General features: G+C 41.0%; 1 protein-coding gene across 1 annotated transcript in view; it reads right to left on the minus strand.

Moving 5' to 3' along the window:
* Positions 1-24,742, minus strand: part of RGS6 (regulator of G protein signaling 6) — a 456,413-nt gene that overhangs the window by 119,974 nt on the left and 311,697 nt on the right. The window contains exon 5 of the mRNA XM_054567333.1: positions 17,131-17,230. Coding sequence (XP_054423308.1) covers positions 17,131-17,230 — 100 coding nt within the window. The remainder of the gene's footprint in view (positions 1-17,130; positions 17,231-24,742) is intronic.

Raw genomic sequence — 24,742 nt, forward strand, 5'->3', positions numbered from 1 at the left:
CCCTATTGCCTTTGTTTCTGAAATATACTGTCACCGATGCTCCTGGCTCAAGTCTATTTTAGTCTGAGCATGTGACCAAGATGGCTCCATTATAGGAGACCTAATTATTGGCTATTAAGGCTTCCTTGTAATTTTTAGACTCATTCCAAAATGCATTCCACTGAGCAATATATTCCTAGACTCATCTAATTCCCTCTTCCTTCCTCATGCTACAGACTACGTAAACTAATAGACTGGGACTGCCGGGAAGCATGAACGTAGCGTCGCATGTGTTTGTCTGCCTGCTCTAGGGGTTTGAGTGAATGAGCGTCAGACTCACTACCTGTCTTCTTTAAATAACACGTATTCTCAAAATCATCACGTTCTCAGGACATGGGAGAGAGTGCATTTTTAATTTACGTTTCTTGTGGGAAGGGATGAGTTTAATTAAGAGTCAGGAGACTTGGGTTCTGTTCCTTGTATGCTGCTGGTCAACACACTGAACTTTCCTGCGATTAGACCAGATCCCTGGTTCTCAAACCTGCTTGCATATTCGATCACCTGGGGAGCTTTACCAACTAGTGATGCCTTGCCCATTTCCAAATATCTCTGGGAGCTTGCACATAGAAAAGGCTGTGAAGCCCTGCAGGTTATTCTAATGCACAGTCAGGATTAGGGACCATAGAGCTGCTTGATCACTAAAATATCCTTTTTCTCAGATCTCAACTTGCATCACAGAATATCTTGCTGCCGTCTCAGTACTGGTGCCTCAAAAGGGATGGCCAAACCATAGGAGATTCTCACGCATGTGGCTTGGAGATCTTCAGGTAGGAGAAGACAGAAAAGCATCCTATCTGTCAAAGCAGATGAACTGAGGATAAAATGACATCAGATTCTTTGTTCTACTGACATGCTATATAGGGGTTAGTATCATCTTTCAAAGTGTGCCACTTTTAATTTGATTTGCCCATTAAGAGAATCTCTTTTCCCTGCACTTGCTCTAATTGTGATGGTGGAGGTTTGCATCACTGCCAAATGGACTTGTAATGTTATTAGCGACTGCTTCCCAACCTTTGCCCATAGGCAGCTCCTCCAGGCATTCCAAATCCTCCTAGTACGACCGGTATGCAGAGAGGAGAGGCTATGTCCCCTGCAAGTACACACTTGACCCAGGAGACTTGGGCGGGAGCTGCCAGAGGGGAACGTGGAAGGCTTTGTGCACCCCTTCCCCACACCGCAGCCAGGCTACCTGGGTAGACTGGGTAGACTGAACCACCTTCCCCAGATCCCCTTTCCCCAATGTTTCCAGTGAGCATTGACCACAAGAGACATTGCTAGGAGAGAATCAGAGCGGAAGAGAAGGGGCAGCCATTTTGCAGCTCACACATATTTCTCATTTGTGGGCTCACCTCATTGGGGGGCCGTCAGCCAGGCCTGCAACTGCTCCACCTTCCCCTGGCTCCTGGGCCAGGTGTGTGCTTATCTCTGTGATGATGGAGCCAGTATGTCCTGCAGGACAATCGCATCGCCAAGGGAGACTCTGAAAACTGATGTGGGTTTCAGTGGGTCTTCATGGGGCCGACTGTGTGTGTGTGGGTCCCAGCTCGTGCCCGTTGTCCCTGCACACTGCCTGTCCTGCGGACTCTGAGCTCCAACATCAGACGATCAGATGCAAAGACGACAGCCTTACTGCTTAACTAGCAACTGCAATTGCGTAACATCAAATTCCTATAGAAAATATACATATAGATATATACAGGGGTGGGCAAAAGTAGGTTTACAGTTGTGACTATGCAAAGCACAAGAGTTTATTCTTGTATTATTATTTATTAATTATTATATTATTTGCCTTCTTCTTATTGTTATTATTCTTATCCTTAGTTATGATTTATCTTTTAGGTAATGATGGCTGGTAACTTACCTACTTTTGCCCACCCCTGCGTATTCATATGTATACTTATAATGATATTCGCTTTAAGTATGTAAGCATATACACACACGCACACAAATGCATAGAATGCCGTATCCCAGGGCTTCTGCTTCTCTGATTGAACCCCGAGTGACCTTTTCAAAGTTCCTGTCTGCTCACATCACTTCTATTTAAAATCTTCAGTGGTTTCCCACTGCTCTCAAGACCAAACCCCCTACTCGCCCTCCGCCCTCCCGCCCTCCCGCGCCCCCGCCTCCCTCTGTTCTGCCACCACGGCCATCCAGTCCCATGCAGTTGCTGTGCTCTCACCCACAATAGGGACAGCACATGCTGTCCCCTCTGTTGGCCTTCTCTTTTCAGCTGTCTTTACCTGGCTCACGCTTTACCTGGCCACTCATCTTTCCTATCCAGTCTAATTCTCCTGTGTGACTTTTTGTGTCTGTGTGTCTCTCCTCTGAGTGTCACCATATGCATGATTATTCATTTATTTGGGATTTCTTGTCTAATGTTTCTTTCTTCCATGGGGTTCTAAGCTCCAGGAGGGCAGGGAGGGCTATTTTTGCTTTCTGTTTTATTTTCTCCATACCCCATACCTGGCTTGGCATGCAATTTACTTTTCTTTTTGGCCCGAGAAGTATCAGTGGAATAAAACTGGATAAATAAAAGGTGCCAGGCAGATGAGAAAGATGGAGAAGGAGCAGCAGGAAATGACGGCGGGTGGGGATGAGATGCCAGGGAAGTCAAGGCTGGGAGAGCAGCCAGGCCTGGGGTCCAGCAGAGCCCGCTGCTGTGGGGAGGCTGGTCCGGGCAGCACACAACAAGGGAGGAGGGATTGTTAATGCAAGAGGAATGTTGTGAACTAGACACATTTCCCTCTCTTGTGGCCAGTTTTTGCTAATGATTTTTCAAAGACATGACGGCTGATATTCTTAAGTATTGAAGCAATCACAACAGCGTTCAACTTCTTTTTTTCTTGAAGTCTGAGTTTCTTTAACGTAAAAGTGGAATTTGGAGATGGATCATTCCCTTCAGAATAAATTAGCGACTGTCTGTGGGAGGAAAAACCAATGAATATATTCATGAATTACGGTTAAGTTTTCACCTTGGTTTTTCGAAGCCAGTTCATATAAGAAACCCTTACTGCCCTGATTTTAGTTGATTTATCTGTGTGCTAGCATTTGCTAAGGCATGTTTGAATTTCACAGTCTCTGCTTCTAGCCTAGTGAGTGCATCACCCTCCTGAGCTTTGAACACAACCCTGGAGCATGAGGTCTCATTGGAAGGTTCTAGAAGGTCTGTGGTCCCAGAAGGAAGTAGAAAACTTGGTTTTAGTTCTTGATGCCAGCACTAACTAGCCATGGGACCTTGGAGAGCTCACTTAAGCAGCTACCCCCAGGCTCCACTGCCTTGTCTGCAAAGGGGTCAATTGGGCCAGAAGAGCGCAAAGGACCTTTACATGGGGTGCATGGTGGTGCTGTTACCCTTTCTGGCAGCAAACACAGCAAAGGGCCTTCATCAGGCAGATACAACAACTTCTGGGACGACTGGTCTAATAGCTAAGTTTATGAAGTTACCATTTATCTTGAGCTTTCCTGAAACATTTTTTCCCCTGAAAACATTTTACTTCTGAACATTTCCCACAGAAACATTTTAAATCTGAGTATAACATTTCTTTTTGCATGGAAGTATCCCCAAACTTTCGTTTTACATGACAATTATATAATTAATTTTATAATTAAAAATGTTCATACCTGTCCCAATGTCCTCTTTCTTCTCCCTGTTAAACCTTATCACACCCATAGTTGGCGCTCTTCCAGGCTCCGCTATCGCTGACGTGAAAGGCTTCACTTGCCACTGAGAACTATGGCTCTTTACACGTTTCTGTGTTACTTGGCATTTATCTCTTTTAAGGACCCATTTATTTTTTAAGGATTTTTTTTTTTTGCAGTTCCCTTACACTTGACTGTTCCTCCCATCTGTGGTTGAGTCTTTGACTACACCAGTCTATTTATTCAGTGTGTGCTCCCCCTGGACCCTAACTTTAAATTCTGGTCCAACTTTTATTGTTAATTTGAAGACATGCAATTGAATTTGGAAGAATTTATGAAAATGAATTCAAAAGACTCATTTAATTAACGTGACTCTAAGATTTTTATTCACAGGGGGTAGATTTCAACTTCATTAACATATACAAAGCATTTAAATTAGAATGTAAGCTGCCCAAATAGTTTCATTGTGCGATTTCTCCCCCTGAGTCCAAAAAAAAAGTTTGTGTCAAATGGCTAAAAAAACCCTAAGTGACTAAGAATCCCATAAGTATTGATGGACCTTGGGAAGTACAAATTATAGCACTCAGGATGTTGCAGCTCATGACAACTAGTTTCCAAATATTCCCTGGACCTGTGTCAGGCTCTGGGGATCTGGTGATGGGTCACAGGTGAGGCAGTCCTACTCCAGCTCCTGAGGGATATACAGGCTGGTGGCAAGGTACCACCTCTCTTTGCGCCCGGCTCCACAATCTGAATTCCTAGCTTGGTATAGGAGCAGAAATAATGTGTCCAGTAGATTTACGCAAGATGCCCCGCAGGACTTCTCACAGCTAAGAGGGGTCCGTCTAGTATTTTATGCACTTCCGAAAAAAGCACCAATGAAGCACGTGAAACAACAAGAACAATACTACTGCTAACCCTAGTGACAGGAGACGCAAATTACATACAGCTTTCGCGACAGGCAGACACTATGTTAAATATTTTTTATATATTAGCTAACTTAATCATCTCAACAGTCCTATGAAGTAGATACTATTATTATTATTAATAGCTGAAATTTACAGATGAGAAAGCCGAGGCGCAGAGAGAATGAGTGCGACGGCCAGGACACACAGACGGTGGTGAGTGCAGCCGATGCAAACCCAGGGAGCCCAGCTCCAGAGGCCTTGGGGTCAGACCAAAGAGGATGCGGCAGTGACACGTGCGGGCTGCAGACCAGGCAGGATGGGCCTGTCCTGGCTGGGGGGCCCACCCCATGGCCCACCGCTGCATGCGGCCCCACACAAAATCGTAAATTCACTTAAGACATTACGAGATTTTTTTGTGATAACGTATCTCGACGTATTTAATGTGTGGCCTAAGACAACTCTTCTTCTTCCAGTGTGGCCCAGAGACACCACCAGGTTGGACACCCCCGGGAGGGATGCCGTTGTGGAGCGCTCCTGCCACGTTGACATTGGGTTGGCCCTTTGCCCATTGACTTTGCTCATATACAAATATTTCCCAATGCTCTGGGGAAATCCCCCGGATATCACTTACTATAAAAGTAGGTCACCATCAGATATGATTCTGCAAATATTTCCATAGGGAAGGAAGTGAGACAAAAAGATAAGGGATGCTATCAGTTCCAGGGCTAGAAATAGAAGGCAGGCAACCGCGGCTGCTTCAAGATGCCAGTGACCTTCCTTCCATCCACTTCCTGCATGGGCCGTGACCTGGAGTAAGAAAGCCCAGCCAACAGCATGAAACTCCTAAGGTTTGCCAAACCCCCTGGAAAGAATGAGTTCTCTTTCAGAACATTCGAGAAGAGCTTTTTGATGGCAAAAATGAAAGGTCAACTTGTGACGAAAGTGTCCTCTACCCTCACTCATGACTACAAGTGTCCTAGGCTGAAAACAGATTTTGGCCGTGTTAACAAACTAAAGGGCAGTTCAGGAAATGTGATGCCTTTTCCACTTGTCCCATCGGAATTCTTTGTTCAGCATTAGATTGAGATCAAACCAGACCTAAACCAGGAGACAGGACGTGGGGAGGATCCCGATGACCCGCTGTGTGACAGTCTGGAGTCCCAGGCAGGGCTAGTCAATCCCTCAATCCCCAGCTTCATCTTCATCAAAAAGGCCCCGCGTAGCTATGCTTCACTCCATTGTTGATATTATTAAATGAGGAAACAAATATGTACTGGTTAACCAGTAGCAAACTCCCAACGACATGGTTCCTTACCATGTGATTTAAGGAATACATCCCAATTGCCTGAAATTTCTTTCTCAAAAATCCTTCCACAAGAAACACTGAGGAGACTTGGCCACTGAAGGTTGAAATTCCCCCAAATGTGCACACCATCTGCTAACACCGATTTACAACAGCAGTCTTCAAAAAGTTTCCCTCCTGTTACCCACAGAAGAATTTCAAGAAGCTAGGCAGCCTGTTACATATTTTAAACATAACACCTAAACATTTAAAAAGATGTTGAAGTGGCTGCAAGGATATAATTTCAGATGTAATGTATGTGACCTCCTAGCTTTTCATATATTTTTGACAAAACCTTGGAGATTGGAATCATTCAGTTTATGGAAAAGGATAGCCATACAAGCAGAATGACATGCAAGGTGTGTCCTCAGGCAGACTGCACTAAGGAAAACATGTGCAAGTTGAAGATTTCCTCAAAACTATCCAAACCATGTCCCCTCCCCTTGAAGGACTCTTCCTCTTCTTTCCCTTAGCTTTAGACTCCCCCTGACACCCTGGGGAGATGACAGCAAAGGAGAGTCTCTGGGTTATGACATCTGGGACAGTCACTATTAACACCCTCTCCTTACTGACAATAAATAACCAATCAGTGAACTTGGACAAAATGGAAGCATCTGCAAAAGGCACAATTTAGGTAGCCACTAAATTGTACCACCCAGTAACATAATGGGCCGTTTTCTTGATTTTTTTTTTTTTTTTACTTTTAAAACAACAAGAAAAAGAGAAAAAATAAATTTCATTTTTAAAGCTATTTCTAAAATTCAGTAAATACTTAATGCATGAACTGCAATGTATATTTATCAAACAAAAACTATGATGCCTTGAAGATTTTACTGTTTTCAATTTCAAATACAAAATTTAAGTATGACTATAAACTCCAAGTGGTTACACAGAATGACCGAATTAAAATAACCTAAAGACAGGCAGGAAACTCTGAGCCATCCCACACAGCAATATTTTCGTATGACCCCTAGAGCAAGGGACATAAAGGAAAGAATGAAAAAATAGGACTTTATCAAAATATGAAGCTTCTGCCCGGCTAAAGAAACCATCAGCAAAATGAAAAAGGAACCAACCGTATGGGAAAATATATTTGCCAATGATACCTAGGACAGGGGTTTGACTCCAAAACATATAAAGAACTCACACAACTCCACTCCAGGAAGACAAACAATCCAATTAAGAAATGGTCAAAGGACCTGGACAGACACTTCTCCAAGGAGGGCATGCATAGGGCCCAGAGACATACGAGAGGATGCTCCACATCACTAGCCATCAGAGAGGTGCAAATTAAAACCACAATGAGATACAACTTCACACCTGTCAGAATGGCCATCATAAACAAATGAAAAAACAACAAGTGTTCAACAAGCGAGGTTGTGGAAGAAAGGGAACCCTAGTCCACTGTTGGTGGGAATGCAGGCTGGTACAGTCACTGTAGAAAACAGTTTGGAGTTTCCTCAAGAAGCTAAAAATGGAACTGTCTTTTGACCCAGCGATTCCACTGCTGGGATTATACCCTAAGAATCCCAAAACACCAATTCAAAAGAACCTATGCACCCCAATGTTCATAGCAGCACAACTTACAGTAGCCAAGTGCTGGAAGCAACCTAAGTGCCCATCAGTAAATGAGTGGATCAAAAAACTATGGTACATTTACACAATGGAACACTATGCAGCAGAAAGAAGGAAAGCGCTACTACCCTTCATGACAGCATGGATGGAACTGGAGAGCATTATGCTAAGCAAAATAAGCCAGGCAATGAAAAAGACAAATATCATATGATCTCACCTATAAGTGGAACCTAATCAACAAAACAAACAAACAAGGAAAATATAACCAGATACACTGAAAGAAAAAAGAAACCGTCAGTAACAAGAGGGAAGGAGGGAGCAGGGTAATGGGGGAAAGAAGGGGAAGGGTCAAATCAAGGACCATGTATAAAGGACCCATGGACAAAGTGGGGAAGGATAGAGGGTGGGAGGTGGGAATGGGAGGGGCAGGGGAAAGTGGTGGTGGGAAAATGGAGACAAATGTATCTGAGCAATAAAAAATTTTTAAAAAATGACCTAAAGATGAAGAGAAGGCATAAAGATGTTCCTTCATCTTTACAATCACTGTTACATCACATGTTTCTTCATCTTTATGATCACTGTGCTATCAGTTTATACTTTAACTTATGGCATAAGTGGAACTGCTCCTAATTCTAACCTTTTGAACATTTACTCTCAAAATGAATGCATGTTGCTAAGTGCATGGGTTAACTTCCATGTAGAATATGAAGTTAAGGATAGGTAATTAAAATGTGCAAATTTGACACTTACATAGATAGTATGATAACTCAGTAGTAACTGTAGCAACTAAAAACTCTTAGACTAACAAAATAATTATGGGGGGAGGAGTATTTTAACACCAGCATTATTTAGAATTGCGTCGCGCTCACAAGAAGCCGAGAGACTGAACACCTGCATTTGGGGGGGGAGGGGGGATGGCTCCCGCAGCCACGCTCTTGGTCCTGCAAGGACACCTTCCTTGGGGAGGAGTAAAACAGAAAAAATCAGGTGTGAGAACTTGGTAATGAAGATGAAGTTCTCTGCTTTTTTCCTTCACAATTTGCTCGGAGCAAGGTTTGTGATCCATCAAGGGAGGGTGTCAGCTCCATGTAGGAACATCGCCCATTTAAGGCTGTTAATAAGCGGGATAGGTGGTAATTGGATAATAACTAGGGAGCAGTCAGATGGATCATGGTGCAGGTTTGTTTACAGAAGCTTGACAATGTGGGGGAAACATACAACACCCAAAGTAAGACAGCCTGTTTGAGGGTACATAAGCTTGAATGGTTTTTAATGGCCTCCTGTCTACTAAGAGCCCAAAGCTAGATTTATGAGGCAGGGTAAAATCCAAACGTACTGCCAAGTCAAATTCATCTCCTGAAAGTGAGCATGGTCACTTACCTCCATCTCATGATACACTTCTATTTTATATTCCTTTAAAAGCTCTGTCTGTCTCTCTCTCTTCCCTCTCCCATCCTCACACACCCATACACACCCATGTGTGCATGTGTACTTATTTTTTACATGGTCATAATTATAATGTATCCTATATGCAGTTATAAACCCCAAAAACATCATTATGAAATGCATAATTAATATACACATAAAAGAAATGTCCATTGATAGATGGATGGATAAAGAAACTGCAGTGTATATATACAATGAAGCATTGATCAATCATAAAAAAGGGAATCCTGCCATTTGTTACCACACAGATGGACCTTGAGGGTCTATATATGATCTCACTTATATGTGAAATTTTAAAACAACAACAAACAAAACCCAAAAAACTTATATTGATACAGAGGACAGGCTGGTGGTTGGCAGAGGAGGGGGGTGTGGGGGGGAATGGGGGGGAATGGGGCAAAAGGTACAAACTTGCAATTATTAAATAAGCCATCAGGTGTAATGTACAGCATGGTGACTATAGATAATAATAACATTTCTATACTTGGAAATTGCTAGATGTTATAATTTTTCATCACAAAAAAGTAACTATGTGTAGTGATGTTAACTAGACATATCATTTCACAATATATAAAATATTGAATTATTATGTTGTATATCTGAAACAAATATATGTCAATGATATCTTAATTAAAAAAAAATATATATATATACACAAAAGATGTGAAGTTTAGATATAAAGTACAGACATCCCCATGCAACTCTGAACAATTCTGGCGTTAAATGTGCAATGATAACCAAATGACATGCATGGACGCACTGCCCCGTGAACGTGATACCAGCGCCTTTATGATCCGGTGCCTTTCCTACGTCTCAGTGTTTCCCATTCTTTTTAAGAGCCAGGCCCGCTCTCTGAGTTTCTATTTTCTTTATCCCAGAAGAACTGTGATCTCTTCCCCGCCTAGTGTTTGTAGATTTAGTTTCCTATTATTTTGTTTAGGGTTTTGAAAATCTATGTCTATGAATCAAATCGGGCTGAGCTTTCCCTGCGTCACACCAGCACTGTCTCGTTTGGATATTAGGGCTGAATTAGTCTTGGAGAATGAGTTGGAGAATGATTTGTTTTTTCCCCCCATTGTTTCTAAAAGTTTATGTAAGATGGAATCTATTTGTTTATCAAATGTTTGCAGAACCCATATGCAAAAAACTGGTAATTTGTGACAGTATTTTTGAAAATTCATTGAAAGCTTATACTTCTAATACTGTCTCATGTCTTTTTTTTTTTTTAATCCTTACCTGAGGACATTTTTTCATTGCTGTTTTAGAGTGAGAGGAAGGCAGAGAGAGACACATTGATGTGAGAGGGAAGCATTGATTGGTGACTTCCCATACGCGCCCGGCTCGGGGATCAAACCTGCAACTCAGGCACGTGTCCCTGCCAGGAACGAAACTCACAACTTTTCGGTTATAGGACAGTGCTCCAACCAACTGAGCCCACTGGTCAGGGCTCATTTCTTTAAAAATAATAGGTCAAATAGGTGAAATTTTAGATATTGCCCAGTTTTGACCTACAAAAATGGCAATTTCACATGGTCGGACCTAACAATTAGTTTATATATGTGTACATAATAATTCTAACATCTGCAATCTTTATGGGTTGGATTCTGTTATTTGTGCTTTGTGCTGACTTTTCACTCATGTAGGTTTGTTTCCTTACATTTCTAGTGTCTTTTGTTTGAGGCTCATATTTAAAGTGTGTTCCTCCAGAGATGTTATTGCTTCCGCCCAGGTGCCTTAGGGCAGAAATGAAATAGAAACCTTTATATTTTTGTTTGGCTCTCTTGGGTCACACAGGGTTTGGTAATGTCTTACCAAATATCAAACCAGCAAGGGACTTGGGATTAGGAATTATCTAGGGAGATATTTTTTCTCCTTTCTTTCCCTGTAATAATAACCAAGACTAAAACCAATATTCCCTTCACTTCCCTTTCTGAGGCCCTTTTCCACCAGGTTCATCCAGTGAGGGTGCTGAGGTGACTGTCTCCCTCTCAGTTTTGTTGCTTGATACCCACGTGCATGAGCTTTTAAAATCCAGGCTCTGGACTACCCAGGACTGACAGATGTCCTCTGAGAAAAAGCTGATCCAAGACCAGCTTACTTTTCTCAGTTCTCGGGGAACAGCCTCTAAAGATGTCCCATACTATCTCACCAGTTCAGTGTTCCATGCCCCGGTTGTTCTTCCGACATCTAGTTGGCTGTGTGAGCAGACACAGAAACCCCAGCTTCCTTTTGACACTAAGTATTTTATCCAGTTTATTGAACAATAGGAACTCCTGAAATGACTTGATTTTTCTCTAATCACGGTCCTCAAACATGAAAGGTCAAATCTCCTTTGCCCCTATTGAATGATGCCTTAGACTCTTTAGATTTCTGGTTACTTGTAATTAGTTCACTTTAAAATTTAAATCCCAACTGAATTCTTATTTCTTTCCCTTCAACCGGCCCTGACTGGAGGGTCCCCGGGTGGGGCAGGGTAAGCTCTACTTCATCTCCCCTTCGTCGACCTCTCTTTCTCTCGCCACTGAGGTCCTTCCTTGAGGCTCTAGGGGACACAGAGGTCCTGCGCCTCAGCATTTCCTGCATCTTTCTCCTTGGGCATCCCGCCACGCTGTGGTTCCTATTCACCAGCCCTTTTCACTGGGTTTAGAGGAAGGAAATACTTGGATTGGCATTGTTGTTTAGGAAAACTTATGAGCAGCGACTCTGTGGAGTGCCCTCTCTGGACTCCCCAACACACCCTCCACCGCAGTAGTCTGCTTATGTACATAAGAATGAAGATCGGGATGTTTTATACAATGTTGATACTCGAGTGTTAGATGAGCTTAACAAATATTCCTGTCCTCATTAATTCTCTGATACCCTAGGGACATAGTACCTGAAGAATCTATATGGTAGATCTCTTGCAGAGATCTTGCATCAATAATATTATTCTTGGCTCTAGAAAATGATGTCTTAGAACCCAGAACTAGACTAGGTATTTTAATCCAAGTGTTTTTTTTTCTTTTTAATCCTCACCTGAGGATATTTTTCATTGTTTTTAGGGAGAGAGGAAGGGAGAGAGAGAAACAGCAAGGTGAGAGAGAAGCCTCAACTAGTTGCCTCCCATACACACCCAGACAGGGGATCGAACCTGGAACCTTGGTATGTGCCCTGACCAGGAATCAAACCTTCAACCTTTTGGTTATGGCATGACATTCCAACCAACTGAACCACACAGGCCAAGGCAATCGAAGTTTTATATAAAAATAACGTCAAATTTCCCGCGGTTGCAACTGAAGGTAGAATTAGGCTTTATTTGTGCAGAACATGCCTTGTTAAAGTCGATATGTTTAAGAAAAAAACAAATCCTTCATAGATAACACAACGACATCTAAATTTGGCTTTAAAAATTTAAAATTCATAATACCTGCCATAATTATTACAAAAGTTATTAAAAATGTTTTGTGTTGCCCTAGATTATAGATAGCTTCATCTGATACCACTGTGCTCAGAACAAAATGAGAAAATCAACTGCATGAGGAGCCAAGCTGAAAATTAATAGTCTCCACGTTCACAATCTTTGCATAGACTTCCTACTGGCAACATGATTTTGCTAGTGTCTTCCTCCCAGCAACACACCCAGCCATTTTAGTGCACAGAATTCGATGAGACAACAGTTGATTCAATAAAATCAAGTCATTGTTGCTAAGCCCCCACCCTTTGTTATACGCAGAGCCCGGTGCCTGCACTGGTTTCCCATTTTTTCCTTTTAAAAAGTCCCCAAACCCTGAGTCAATTATAATTCATCTGGACTTCAGTCTCTTCTTAACTTTTATCTCCCTCCAAAACAGACTTTTTAATAGAAGTGTTTAAAACAACATTCTACAGCACAAATTAGAGGATTATGTGGTGCATTTTCACTTTTAATAAATGAGCTGTCTTTTCCTTCTTTTATTCCACTTAGCATCTCTTCTCAAAGGAAAGAAAGTCAAACAGGAAAAATGTGAAAAAGATGAATGAATGTGACATTTAGAGTGAGATTTTAATGGCATGAAGGCCAAGAATATCAGACTTATGCCTTTTGCTTTCACAATATAACTTGATGGGATTTCAGGACATTGTTACTAAAATGAACTTCATTAGAAGAGAATAAAAAAATGCATGCATTTAAATAAAATGTGTTATAGTTGAGCTATATTTGTTAAGATAAACACAGCATAGTCAATATTTAATTAATATTAATTAATTAAAAGACTTTGTCTTTTGCAGAGTTGTCCCCTCAGAGTCTATATCCTTATTTTGATTAGTGTTGGCTACGCTACGAATGTTTTTGGAAATCCTTTTTGGAATTAAACTTTTAAACCAGTTTATAGAGACAATGAGAAAACCAGCTTCGTTTATGCAGTCATACCTTATTAAAACCAAAATTGGCACTTTGCATTGGCAATTGGCATTTCCTGTACCTTACTCACTAACCTGACTTCAAATTACTTTATATTAAAAAAGAGGAAAAAGAAAACTTTAAAAAATCATAAAACATTACATATCAATATGTAATATTTGAATTATATTGATAAGTAATGTTTGAATTATTTAAAGAAAACATTCACATTACCATAACAAAGATTAAAAAAAATTTCTCCGACACTCTAGTAGTTCCTTGAATATATTATCCTAATCACAATGTACTCCCTGTCCTTTAGAGGTCAGATAACTGGTAGTCACTTCTATACTATTCTGGCCACTTTTGTCACCTGTTATATATCTCTCAATACTATCATTTCATAGTTTGTTTTTTTGAATTTTATGTAAATGGAATCATATAGTCTATATTCTTCTGTGTTTGCCTTCTATTGCTTCATATATTGTTTATGAGATACAAATTATGGCTTGCCACCTATTTCTGTAAGGACAGTTTAACAGACACAAGCCACTCCTATCATTTACACACTACCTATGCTGTTTCTGCATTACAAGGGCAGAGTTGAATAATTACAGCAGAGACTCTATGGCTCATATTGCCCACAGTATTTGTCACTTGGCTTTAACAGTCTGCCAACTCCTGACTTAAATATATTATTTGACTCAATTTACTAATATTCTGTTTAAAAATTTTGCAGTGATTTTCATGAGACATTGCACTTGTTTTTATTTTCTTGTAATGTTTTGGTTTAATTTTGGTATCAGGATAATCTTAGTTTCATAAGATGATCTGGGAGGTATTCTCACATTGTCAATGTAGAACTAGGATTATTTCTTACTTTAAATCTTTAATAGAATTTACTTAGGAAGCCAATCTGGTCTTTAGTTTGGTTTTGGGGGAAATTTTAAACTATGAATCAGTTCCTCTAAACAAGTATAGAGTTATTCAATTTTAAAATTCTTTACACGTCATTTTTTGTAATTTCTTATTTATTTATTTACATTGAATTTATTGGGGTGGCACTGGTTACTGAAATTATATAGGTTTCTAGTATACAATTCTATAATACATCATCTGTATGTTGTACTGTGTGAGGACCACCCCAAGTCTAGTTCCTTCCATCACCCTTTATCCTCCTTTTACCCTCTTCTACCTCTCTCTCTTCACTCCCCTTTCTCTCTGGTAATCACCATACTGTTGTCTGTGCCTATGAGTTGTTTTCTTCTTTTGCTTAATCCCTTCATTTCTTTCACTCAGTCCCCCAGTCCCCCATTCTAAACTGACTGACAGCTGTCAGTTGGTTTTCTGAATCTGTGAGTCTGTTTCTACTTTGCTTATTATTTTGTTCATTAGATTCCACGTATAAGTGAGATCATATGATACTTGTCTTTCTCTGACTGGCTTATTTCACTTAGCATAATGCTCTCCAGGTCCATTCATGCTGTCACAAAGGGTAAGAGTCCCTTCTTTCATTTAGAGCTGCGTAGTATTCCACTGTGTAAATGTACCATCGCCTTTTTATCCACTCATCTACTGATGAACACTTGGGCTACTTCCAAATCTTGCCTATTATAAATAATGCTGCAATGAACAGAGGGGTGCAAACATTCTTTTGAATTAGTGTTTTGGGTTGCTCTGGATAAATTCCCAGAAGTGGAATCGTTAGATCATAAGGCAGTTCCATTTTTTAAAAAAGATTTTATTTATTTATTTTTAGAGAGAGGGGAAGGGAGGGAGAAAGAGAGGGAGAGACACATCAATGTGTGGTTACCTCTTGAATGTCCCCTCCTGGGGACCTGGCCTGCAACCCAGGCATGTTCCCTGACAGGGAATTGAACACAGGCAACCGTTTTGTTCACAGGCTGGCTCTCAATCCACTGAGCCACACCAGCCAGGGTAGGCAGTCTTCCACAATCAGAGCTTCGTAGTGCCTTGACCTCCTCTCTTCTGAAGATTTTGATCTCCATCCTGTATCAGTCACTTATTCCCATGGTCATGCCGAGCTCCTTGTCACCACCAATATATTGCGAGCCTAGATATCCCACTATCCAATCACCATCTCCTACATTTTTAGCTCTCTTTCTCTCACCTCCAAGTCCAAAACTCCTTTGCCACTGGATGTACAATTTACTGTAATCACTATTCTTCACCGTTCCGCACATATCTCATGTTCTCTCTTTCTTATTCAGTTAAAATTTAATGGTCAATCATTTTGGTTGTTCTCTTGCCTCTTTCTTGATTTATCATACTCTCACCCTTGATATAGCTTTAATGAAGTCATTACCCAAATCTGGGGAGCTAAATGTGGCTGTAGAAAAAAATCGCCTCTCTTTAAATTCATAAATATTCATCATCTCAGGAGAATCCTAAATGCTTCCCACCACTCACAACTCTATTTCCCTAGTTAATTTAATTTCTTTACTCTCCTAGATGACTATGTTATAGTGTCTAATCTCTCCCTAGACCTTCAGCATCTTACTCTCTTTGCTTCCCATATTACTAAGAAAATAGAAACAAGAAAACTTCTAAGAGCTCCCACCACATTTCTATACTTTTTGTACCTCTGTGCATCAACTATGAATCCCTTCTCTTCCTATGAATAAACCATACCTCTTCCTAGCCAAGGCCACCCACCTACCTATGCATTACATTCAATCTCTTACCTACTAGCTGATATACTCCTTAAATTTTCCCTGTTTCTCCTGCACCACTTTTTTCGAGTGAGCCATTCCCATCACTATAAACACATTGTCAGTTTCATATTATTTGAAATCCTACAATCCTGACCCCATTTGCCCATTTAGATACTACTGCATTTTTTACCTTTTAAGGAAAATTTCTTCAAAGCTTAATTATACTCACTACCTCAAATTGCTCTCTTCCCATTCTGACTTGAACCAATTCCAGTAAGGCTTTTTGCCCTCAATGCTTCATGGAATGTGCACTTATCAAAGTCAGCAATGAATTTGATGTTGCTAAATTCAATGACTGATTCTCAGTCCTTATCTTACTTGACTTTATGACGTAGTAGATCAGCTCCACTGTTCCTTAAATAACTTTCTTGAAAATTTGACTTCCAAGAAACCATATCCTCCTGGCTCCGGTTACTCCTCAGTTTCTTTTGCTGATTTAGGTCACCACCCCATCACCACAATCCGGACACAGAACAGTCCTATCACCTCCTAAAATTCCCTCGTACTATTTCTTTGTTGTCACACTCTCCCCTCAACTACCAATCCCTGGCGACCAAGGACCCATTCTCCATATATGACATTTTTTAAGAATGTTCACTCCTTTTTTATTAGTGAATGATCACACAAGACACACAACCCCACCCCCCAAAGTAAGGCAGAAAAACATTTTTAAAACCACTTCTTTTAGGTGTTCGAGTACAGTGAGTTAAAAAACTTCAAAGCTTTTTGTAGAATTTGAAAATCAGACTTTCTTAAAGCTTGTTTAACACTGAAAAGATTTCTTTACTATTTCTGTGCTTCTATACGTCATCAAATTGTTGGTGGGTTAGCCTGTTTATTAATGTGCTTTTTATTTACCAGAACATTAACCTATACACAGAAGGGCTGGTCATGCATGTTAAGACCATTCTTAATTATTGGCATAGAATACCTTCTTCCCAGAAACCAGGACCAGAACTCAACTTGAAGAAGCACGTTGAAAGTATCTCTTAGATACCTGCCCCCTCCCCCAGTTGCAATCAAGGCTACATACCTCTTCAGTAGCCTTTCCCATTGCCACCAAAATCTTGAAAGAAGAATGTTTACCTGTGACAACACTGGGGATTTTGGAGAGAAAGCTCTTGACTGTTCTGATGGGCACACCCCCTGTCTTGTCATCTTGCATCTTTGTAATGATGTCTTCAATCTGAAATTAGACAAAAGAAGTGTTATTGTCTCCCACAAAGTCATAGTAAATGATGTCTTCATAAATAGCACAATGTGGGAACATGGATGCCCAAAACAGACAGCGGGAAAAGCCTCTGCCTGGTCAGTCAGTAAACACAGTAGCAGGATCTTCTATAGACCGCATGTTGCAGGTGAGAGGTTGGGGTTGTATACAACAGCATAAAACATCGTCTGTAAGAATAACCCATAGCTTCACAAGGTAAGGAGGAAGAAGTACATAGGATTCTTGACAGGACACAACATGCAATTCAATATGTATGTGGTGAAATTCTTCCTCTTTCTCAAATTAAGTTTACATATAGGTTCAACCATATGAACTTGCTATATTCAACCTAAAACAATGGCAATTTCCTATAGTTTAACCTAATGTAGTAACATACTGCTGCTAGACAGAACAGACAGGGCTGCCTTTGGGATCAGAAAAAGATCCAGCCAGAGACCTATGGGAGGAAAAAAACCTATAAATCAAGACAAGGAAAGTGCTGATCTGGAGAGGCTGGAGGACAAGTCTCAGTGGCAGCCCATTAAATGTTAAATGCCCAGAAGTTACACAGAACACATTTATTCACAATTCTTTGGCCAGAGCTAGCTACATGGCACCGCCCAAGCACAAAGGAGCTGGGGGCCCAGTCTTCTGGGTGCCAGGAGGAAAGGGGAACTGACCACCCATGAGTAGCATCAACAACCATCACAGAAGTTAAACTACTTTCCCAACATTATAGAGCTGCCCAGTTGTGGATCTGAGTTTGAACTCAGCCATAGACCCCAGAGCTCAGGCTTCCAACCCCAGGGCTGCTCTGCCACCCAATAAGATTCCCAGAAACCCAGCCAATCAGGGAGGCCATTCTTCCCTGGATGTTCCTGGGTTTTTCTGAGAGGTGCCACTAGTAAGCACGAATCTGAGGCTTCTGACCCCTTAGGTAGTGGAGGGATATATCAGCTAGGAAAGAGGGTCATTCTTTAAACCTGCATTCTGTTAGATGTCAGGAGAAGGATTTTCATTCACATTCATGTTAAATTAACAGTTTCCGTTAGCGCCCTGCTTCAGTCCTCTAAACTCAACCTGATTTAGAGTATTTTGAATATTACTGATAGTAAAGGAGAGTAATTTCTAGAAAAATGGACATTTTCAAAGTAATCTATGCTTTCTTTGATCTAGCATGCTATCTGAGACCTAACACATGAGTTACATTGCTGCTTTTTATGAAATGGCCTGAAAGTTATGGGGAACTGGAGGGAAGCCAATATTTCAATTCAGTGGGAACCCTGACTTGTCATTAGATGGTAATAATTTCCATTCTCTGCTGATGTGGGCTGGATAGAAAGCTGGGCTGTGCAGAGGAAGCCCCCACAATTCTCTTAGCCTCTGCTCTGCTTTACTCCTTTATCACACCATTGAATCTTTACTAGTATTCTGTAAGTTTCAGGTGTATAACATTATAATTCAACCTCTGGGTAAACTACAAAGTGATCACCTAGGACCTGTCTTCTTAGGCTGGCCCACAAGGTACCAAGAGGTATATCACTCATCAGAGGTCACAGCTAGATCATAAGGACAATCCCCTTAACTAGGCAGAAAGGCGTCACCGTCCTGCAGTAATTTAGAACATCAGAGGTATGAAAGAATGTTTCATCGGTCCCCAACTCTTGCCCCCTCTATATTATTAACAAACACCTAAATCCTGGCCCTGGCCTCATTGAGGACAGAGTCTGCTCCTTGACTTTTTGGCTTGGTCATGTGACTTGCCTGGTTAATGGGGCGTTATTGAACATTATGTGAACAAAGGGTTTTAATATACCTGCATGGTTAGGAATACCTTTTACTCTTGCCCTCCTGCATCAGATAGTTGTTATTCCAAGGAAGGTGAGAGACATCTAGAGCGGAAGTGATCCACCCCTACTTAGATCAGTCAAACCTCAGCTGCCCTACAGACTCATGAGCAAGAAATAAATGCTTACTGTTGTATGCCACTGAGGTTGGGGTGGTTTGATAGGCAGAAAAATTGTGGCTATAACTGACCGATGGCTCTGAAAAAATGCATTTATTAAGAATTGCTGAAGCCACAACAAATACTTGGTAATAAGAATCAATGAATCTTAGAAGATACCCTAGATTCCAACCCATTTTAAGAATGTAGAAATCCCACCTACACCATTCACTATCTACTAAAAATTCTTAGGGTCTATATACTCCACAGCCCATTCCACTGTTGTGTCAGGCAAATTTGTGAGAGCTGAGTTCAATTCCAGAGCACGGGCCACTGCAACAGCAGCTAATAGTACTGTCTCTGAATTTTTTTTGGTCATGGTTTCTGAAGAAATGATGAGAGTACAGACCTACAACAAATTAAAAGTGAGCTCCCAGGTGATTATATCAATTATAATGACAAACATTTTCGGGACACCTACATTATGATCAATACTGTCTTAGATATTTTCAATAAATTATCTAATTTATTTCCCAGCCTTAAAATTAACTTAATAAACATGTTGAAATTGAGGCTCAGAAAGATTACGTGATTTATCAAAGGACACAAAGCTAGTAGGTGGCAAAGCCAGGATTCTTTTCTTTTTAATTTTTAAAATTATTTCTTCATTTTTTAAAAAAGATTTTATTGATTTATTTTAGAGAGAGGGGAAGGGAGGGAGAAAGAGAAGGAGAGAAATACTGATGTGAAAGAGAAACATTGATCAGTTGCCTCTTATGTGTGCCCTGAATGGGGACCAAACCCATAACCCAGGCATGTGCCCTGACCAGGAATAACAGCGGCAGCCTCTCACTTTGCAGAACATGCCCAACCCACTGAACCATACTAGGCAGGGCCAAAGCCAGGATTCTTAACTCAAGCCTTCTTGACTCCAGTGCCCAAGCTCTGTCTATCAAATCTAAGATTCACCTTTTTATACTTAACCAATGTCTGCCAGCATGCTTTTCAGATACAGGCACTTAATACTGTTTGTATTGAAGAGAAAGTTTAGTTCGGTCCTAAGGGGTTAGAGAAGGAAACAGAAATTGACCCAGATAATCAGATTATCAACCATCTCTGAATTGATTTTGGCCCAATGACTGATGAGCTCAGCACTCTCTCTCTCTTAGTCCCAAGGGCTTAGTTGGATTTATCTTCTACTGATAGATCACATCTTCTGGTTGGGAGCAGGGAGACTGGAAAGTATATACACTCATATTTTCCTGACTGTTCAGGTCTATCTAATTTATGACATCTTTTGTTCCTGAAGAAGAGCCATATTGATACCCTGACATTCCTTAATAGGAAGTTCTATGTCATTGGGGAGCACATTGGACCTATGTTTCACTGTGCCAATCAGTTAGCAGGTGGCCCTTATCTGACAGCCAAACGATGCAGAGAAACCATGTGGCCAACTCAGCTGGTTCTGCCTGGATGGGTCACAACACCCAGCACGCCCTTCTCTAAGGGGTTCAAAGCTCTGCACTGACATGCAGGTAGAACATTTTTCTAAACAGCAGGAAAAATGGAAATCGTTATACCATAGGGTGGACTTTCTTTGAAAATAGGAATATTATGAGACAATAGAGATAAATCACTGAAATAGCCAGGGGATAAAAGAGTGAGGAGAAGCAATCCTTTCTTTTCAAACTAAAGCCACAGCAGGACAGCAGGACAGGGGTTGGAGGCCCAAGAGAAATGCTAGCTTCAGCTTCACTGACTTGCTGAGTTGACCTTGAACAAATTACTTAACCTCTCCAGACTTCACTTCCCTCATCTCTACAGCAAGAGGTTTGGTTGCTAAACTAAGATTTCTTATTCTAAAACACAAGGGACTTGCCTGACTTGACAAATGCATATCTGAGTCTGTGAGGAAAGGGTAAGACAGGCAATCAGACCTCGGCGTTCCCATTCCCCATGCTGCCCATCTTCCAGGTGGATCCATGCACAATCCTTCCCTGGGCTAAGAGGTGCAAGGTCAGGGAAGGGCGCTGGGCAGGACCATGGAGTTTTGAGAAATCATTTTGGGCCAATGACATCAGAAGCTGGACCAAGACATGGACTGAAGAGGCCCCAACACTGCGCCTTCTTGACCAGCCCTGCCTGATCCTCTCTGCTCATACAGATGACACTCCTAACAGAAATGACAAAGGGCCAAGATGTTTCTTTTTTTCATGAAAATTAATTATCCAATCAATTAATTTATTTAGCTCCTCCAATATTGCTTCAATGGAAGATTAAAAAAATTTTAAGAGCAGGCAAACTATGTTGTCATTATTAAAAAAAAAATCCATCACGACTTTAGCGGAAAAGGCAGAGTATGCCTCAGGCATGAAGGTCTTTGTGACTGAAGCGTTTTGTCTCGACTTTGCAATCAGTTGCCTATTTCTAGCTACTAATAACTGTCAGTTCAGCTCCTATATGTCATTAAAGACCCCTTTTGTTTTGGTATCTGTGAATGAGTGAAAATGGCTCTTTGGACACATCTTATCAGCCTGGAGGCAGAAATCAGAACTGGCAAATGATAATCACATTTCTTGATCCAAAATGTGCATGCTTCACTGAGCATGCTCTGTCCCATATGGGTTCCATAAGATAGGGCCATTTCTCATTTTTATTTTCCAAAATGCAGCACATTTCTCAACTTGTAAGTGTACTCAACTTCACTTACTGGTTTAGTGGACATTTATTGAGCACCTACAATGTGCCAGGCACTGTTTTGTTACTATAATAGTAAAAGTAGGTAAAAGACAAAATCTGTTTTCCTTCATCATGGACTAAAACTTTTCAGAAAGATTCAGGAATCTAGGCTCTTTGTTAAGGATGTGTTGGAAACAGCAGAGCCAGGTATGGGTTCTAAAGAGGCTGGAAGGTGAAATAGTAAGGAGTACCACGCTTTCAGAGGTCCTCGGAAGGGGAGTCATCAAAGGCTCCCTCCTTTTTTTGTCATCCTGTTCAAAAGTCTGTGATTTCAACAATAGGAGGGAAAATTTTGGATTCCTTGTGCTGGTTTTGATAATGACTAAAATGCCAGTTACTTTGTTTTCAGTTAAATGTACTTTTGAATCACTGTATAGATCTAGAATGATTTTGATAGAAATTAAAAAAAAAAGGAACTCCAAACATGGGAACTTTTTTCCCATGTAACAAGCGATCTGTATGTGAATGGCCACTGGCACTACTGGATTTACTCAATTCCATGTGAATTACCATCCTGGCCTTTCCCTCATGGTTGCCAGATGGCTACCCCAGCTCCTGGCATCACTTCTATGTTAAAAAAGAAGAAAGGTGGAAAGAGGTGGGGAGTGCTGGTACAGCTGTACTTGCTCCTAGTATCCGGAAAAACATATTCCTTCCCAGAAGATCCCAGCAGATTTCTGCTCTAGTGTTATTGGCGAGAACAGGATCACTTGGCTACATGTAGCTGCAGAGGATGCTGGGAAGAGGGTATTTAGCTTTCCCAGCCTCTATACCATATGGAAACATGGGAAGAGGAGAATGGAAATGGGATTGGCTTAACCAAATAACATTGTCTATCACAAAGACCCTATATTAAAGAACCTTCATAAAGGATGGTTGGGCAGGCCTTGATTCCTCTCTGATCTGTTCTCCACCCTGCAGCCTGTGATACTCTAAGAAAAATATGATCATGTAATTCCCCTTCTTAAAGACTGTCTCTGGTTTTTCCATGCTTATTCTAAGTTCTGATTTCTTCTATCTTTCCTTTATATCAATTTTCACTTTAATTTTTACTTGGACTTTATATTAGACTGTTTTTCTTGCCATCTAATCCTACTAGTCGGTGCTCAGTAAATATTTATTGAATGAATGCACCAATGAATGAATGAGTGAATGAATGAATAACATGGGTGCTATATTCATATAGAATTTTATCTTGGATTCCAGCATTGAATGGGATGCTTAATATATTAGTATCTTGGGGGTAGTGATACTTGTCCTTTGTTATTTACATTTTTAAGATCATTCTGCTTTGGAAGTGGGTTAAATAAACAGAAGTCTCAAGATTCCATAAACCTTAGCAACAATGTTCAAGGGATTGCTTCACAGGTACCCAAGTACCAGGTGAGCTAGGAGCCAGTTGCCCAATGTACTGCGCGTGACGTTCATGACGCAGGGCAATGCCAGCGTAGAAGGATGAATCAGTGTTATTTGTTTTGTCTCCTGGAGGCTTATTTTTGCTTATTTTTATGTTTTTAATATTACCATATGTAGTGCTTCATAAATTACTTTTATGGAAAAGGGTTTTTCTCCATTTAAATGAAGAGAAAAGACGGCAAAAATGATTTCTAGGTCGCTGAACAAATGGCTTCTTGATGATGCTTTAGGGGGAATTACTTTCCCCTGAGCTTGGCTGAACTACCCAGGCCTTAGAAGGCACTGTTTCTGCTGTATAAGAATCTACTGTTTGCTTGGAAACATGAGCGGAGCAGGTCCTTTGAGCAAACCATAGAGAATAAGGAATCTCTGACTGCAGAAGGCCAGCTAAGATGCAACTGAGGAAAATAAACACCAACCAGTGAACCACTCTCGCAATATCAAAGCACCTAAAATCTTTTTTATAATCTCCTCAAATTACCCTAATTTGAGTGTGCCATCTGTTGTTTATTGGGAACCATCTCCCCTTAACAGATAAGCACATTGATACTTAAGGAAAGTAAATTGTCCAAGGCCAAATGAGACTGGTGAATACGGAGATTATTGGTATTGAACCCAGGTCATCTTGCTCTCAGGCTGGCTCCCAGGTTCACTACACCAGCTGCCAGGGCAGTTTCTGGGGAGGCCTCAGCTCACCTAAGGCTTTAGCTGAGTGGAAGACGATGCAGAAGATGGGGCCACATCCTGTGCTGCAAAGTTTAACACGCAGTGTGGAAGGTAGAAGAATGGTCCCCCCAAAAGATGCCCACATCCTAGTCATCGGTACCTATCAATGTGTTCTCTTTCCTGGCAAAGGGACTTTGCAGATGTGATTAAGGTTAAGGACCTTGAGATGGGGTCATCACCCTGTGTCATCCAGATGGGCTCAGTCTAATCACATGAGTCCTTGAAAGGACGTTTCCCATCTCCCGCTGTAGTCAGAGAGAGATGTGACCATACAGAAAGGGTCAGAGAGGTGGGGCTTTGCTGGCTTTGAAGAAGGAGGGAGAGTTCACAAGCTAAGGAAGGTGGGTGGCTTCTAGAAGCCATGAAAGGCAAGGAGAATGATTGTCCCTGAGAGCCTTCGGAAAGGTATGCAGTTTTGCCAGCCCCTTGATTTTAGGCCACAGGGACCCATTTCAGACTTCTGTCCTACAGAATGAAGGTATACATTGCATTTAGCCATTAAACTTCTGGTAACTTGTGACACAGCAACAATAGAAAATTAATACATACAGTGACCTCCTACTTATGAGTAGCTGATTGGAAAATGAGTATTCCACATTGTTTCCACAACTGGTTAGAATTTCCTCCCCTGGAGAAAGCAGGGTGAATTTCCTCTAACTCCA

This window comes from Pteronotus mesoamericanus, unplaced genomic scaffold, assembly GCF_021234165.1.
Source record: "Pteronotus mesoamericanus isolate MK-2021 breed Mesoamerican mustached bat unplaced genomic scaffold, CSHL_Meso_final contig_182, whole genome shotgun sequence".
NCBI lineage: Eukaryota > Metazoa > Chordata > Mammalia > Chiroptera > Mormoopidae > Pteronotus > Pteronotus mesoamericanus.